This window comes from Bison bison, unplaced genomic scaffold (assembly GCF_000754665.1).
Source record: "Bison bison bison isolate TAMUID 2011002044 unplaced genomic scaffold, Bison_UMD1.0 scf7180017864223, whole genome shotgun sequence".
Lineage (NCBI taxonomy): Eukaryota > Metazoa > Chordata > Mammalia > Artiodactyla > Bovidae > Bison > Bison bison.
This window is the reverse complement of record NW_011494795.1, coordinates 3,044,557-3,047,757: the sequence shown is the minus strand read 5'-3', so window position 1 is coordinate 3,047,757 and position 3,201 is coordinate 3,044,557. Positions and strand designations below refer to the sequence as shown.

Here is a 3,201-nt window from a genome sequence, read left to right as displayed (position 1 = left end):
CCCGGGGCGGGGTCTTGGTTCAGGGGTCCCCAGGTCCTCCGAGGCAGGAGGCCCGCCTCCTAACAGCCATGCAGCCGAGTGGCCGCCGGCTCCTTTAAAAGAAGCGGGATGTCTCTGTGTTTGTGTCGAGCCCCGGTTTTAGGGGCTGCCGCCGGGGACCTCAAATCCTGTCAGTTACAGCGGAGCGTCTGGCTCACCCAGCCAGCCGAGGGCTGGGTCATCGCTGCAGCCACTTTCCAGTCTCCAGGAAATTGCTGCACTTCCCTCTTTCCCCAAAAGTGCCAGCGGTTAGGAATTAGATCCCCACGTCCTCAACTAGCTGCCCTGGGGGAGGACGGGTCCTGAGCCCCCCAGGCCCCTCCTCACACACTGCCTCCCCTCCCCGCCCTCGTGTGTCGCCGCTCAGATCCTGTTCCGGGCCAAAGACCTGGACCCCGAGCCCCGGAGCCACGTGGTGCGCGGGAACCACACGCAGTCGGCGCTCCTGGCGGGCCTGGGCAAGTTCGTGCTCTACGAGCTCCAGGTGCTGGCCTTCACCCGCATCGGGAACGGGGTCCCCAGCGTGCCCCCCATCCTGGAACGCACCAAAGACGACGGTACGTCGGGGCCATGCCTCCGCCCGCCCCCCAGGTTTGCTGTCCCCATCCATACCCTTCGGACGGTGGTCATCTTCAACTTAATTTTCAGAACACTCCTTCTCCCCTCGGTTCAGCAGAGGAAAATGAAGCAAAGCTGTTTTCTGACCACAGAGTGCCCCTACGGCCAGTTTCAGCCAGAGTGAATGTTTACAGGTTAGGGGTGAGCCTGAAAGGCCGGATGGGCCAGGCCAGGACGCCTCAGGCCGCTCCTGGTGGCGTTGGCACAAAGCTGCTGAGAAGCCCTAGGTTCCCTGGGGTGGCCCCCTCAGAGGGCATGTTTGAGGGGCTGAGGTGCCCAGGTTCCCAACCCCAGAAACAAATACCTCTTGATGATTGTCTAAACTCTCAGCCATGTTTCTCCACTTAGCAGATGTCAGCCACCCAAGGTTAGTTCCTGTACATGATCTTTGTTAACCAGACTGTGGCAAATATTCTCCCCCCCAAAAAACCCAGGCTCAGATTCAGCTGAAAGTAAGGCACCAGAGATTTTCTTCACCCTTTTACTGAAGGAATTAAATCAGCCTGGAAAGTGCTCTAACCGCTGAGATGACACCCTCCTCCCCGTCTGCTGGGAGACAGCCCGGGAGCTGGGCCTCGCCTGGGTCAGAGGAGGGGGCGCCTCAAGCATCGTTCTTCCTCAGGGGCTGGTCTCAGGGACCCTGTGGCCTGAAGGCCATGTCTTTGCAAAACTGTATGTTGTGTCCAGGACCACCCGAATGAACAGTAACAGGGGTGTTTAGTAATGGTTCCTCAAACTGGGGAGGGTATTCTTCCCAACGCACAGGCAGGGGAGTCATGGACCGCCGTCTGTTTTCGGCCACAATCGTGATATAAACTTGTTTCTCCTTCCCCTCATTTCATCGCGATGCAAGCGATCACCCTTGGGGACAGTGAGGGGCAGAAGCCATGGAAGACAGACCAGACGTCAGAGTTTCCCGTTTGTGAGTCGGTCCTGGCGTGTGAGCCCGTGGTCTCCTTCAGTTTATTTCACCCAAACACAGGGGTCAGAGCACAAGTTTATAATTTAAAATACCGTTCTCAGCTAAGTAGCTCGAGGCAAAGTTCACAGCCCTGGAGTGGCTGTCACGCACGTCATTTTATTTCTATATCGATTGTTCCATGCCTGTTGCCTCTTACCTGGGAAGAGTCAGCTCTTAAGTTCCAATGAGAAGTTCCCACGCTGGCCACACGTTTACTAGGTTGTCCGTTTAAGTAAATATATTTTACAGCGTCTACGAGCCTATTATTCAGTGGTGCCTGCATACATAGCTAGTTTTTGAATTACTGGTGCACCAGACCATGAAGAAGAACTATGACACTCATTGGTGGACATTGCCTCTTGATTTTCTGGGACGATGCAGGAGAGGGCTCGTGTGTCTGAAAGGCCACTGCTGTAGCCGTGTTATTTGGTCAATCACTGTAACCTCCACTGGAAGTTGGGAGCAACACTCAGCCACCTTCTTCACCTTTCATCTGCCGTATGGACGTCCAGACTGGGAGAGGAGTCAGCTCAGATTGGCAAAGTCTGACTTGATGTACCCTCTACCATGCTACTTAGTGACTGTAGTGGCCAGCTTTTGGCACCACTCAGGACTCCCAGCGTGGTTCATGAGCACTGCAAAAGTCACCTTCCCAAAACTCAGAGTGATTCACCCGTGAGCAGTGTCGTCAGCAGTCATGACTGTCCTTGGCCAGCCCACAGGACCCTGCAAAACCCCGCCGTGTACCCGAGTGACATCCCCAGTGGGGCCTGATTCTCGGGTCTTTTTTTTTCCCCCTTCAGCCCCAGGCCCGCCCGTGAGGCTCGTGTTCCCGGAGGTGAGGCTCACATCTGTGCGGATCGTGTGGCAGCCTCCAGAGGAGCCCAACGGCATTATTCTAGGTAAGGGAGAGGCGGGGACCACAGCTCAGAGAGAAATGACAATTAGATTGATTTCATCCATTTTTATTAGATGTCTAAAAGGTTAGAGAAAAAAAATCCCATCTGCAGCAGCCTGGCGTTTTCTGAGCCGAGAGACCGCAGCCCTGTGTCTCCTGCTCTAAGGGGTTCTTCGCAGAATGAAATTTACATTCTGTTCGCCCAGAATCTCTCTGTTCACAGTTCACGGCAGTACCATCTATAATTGACCTTCCCTCTGCTCAGAAATAACCCAGTTATTTTGATGTGTGTTTGGAAAACAGCGGGCTGGCTTTTCACAGAAGATTCCCATGCGGGCCTTGCTCCAAGGTCCCAGAAGTGTCTCTCTGCTGCTGCAGGCCCGGCACCCAATCCTTTGAGGAAGTTTCCCAATTGAACTGCGTGCTTGGGTCCCAGGGAAGCGGTTTGCTTTGAACTTGGCATTCAGGGGGCCAGCTCTGATAACTTTGATGAAGAGTCTTAATTTGCCCCAGTTTTCCCAAAGGCAGCAGGTTTTATTTTTAAAGGTCATCAGTCCGTTGATTTGTTCACTCTTTCACTGTGACGAATCAGGAGCCTCTGATGTGCCAGGCCTCATGCAGAGGGGGAGGGGAGAGGGAGGAGGGGAGAGGGAGGAGGGAAGAGAGGGGGAGAGGGGAGGGGAGA

At 54.7% G+C, this 3,201-nt stretch overlaps 1 protein-coding gene across 1 annotated transcript in view; it reads left to right on the top strand.

Moving 5' to 3' along the window:
- The window catches only part of SDK1 (sidekick cell adhesion molecule 1), a 478,174-nt gene that overhangs the window by 412,682 nt on the left and 62,291 nt on the right, over positions 1 to 3,201 (top strand). Inside the window, exons 27-28 of the mRNA XM_010845804.1 lie at positions 407 to 596; positions 2,422 to 2,520. Coding sequence (XP_010844106.1) covers positions 407 to 596; positions 2,422 to 2,520 — 289 coding nt within the window. The remainder of the gene's footprint in view (positions 1 to 406; positions 597 to 2,421; positions 2,521 to 3,201) is intronic.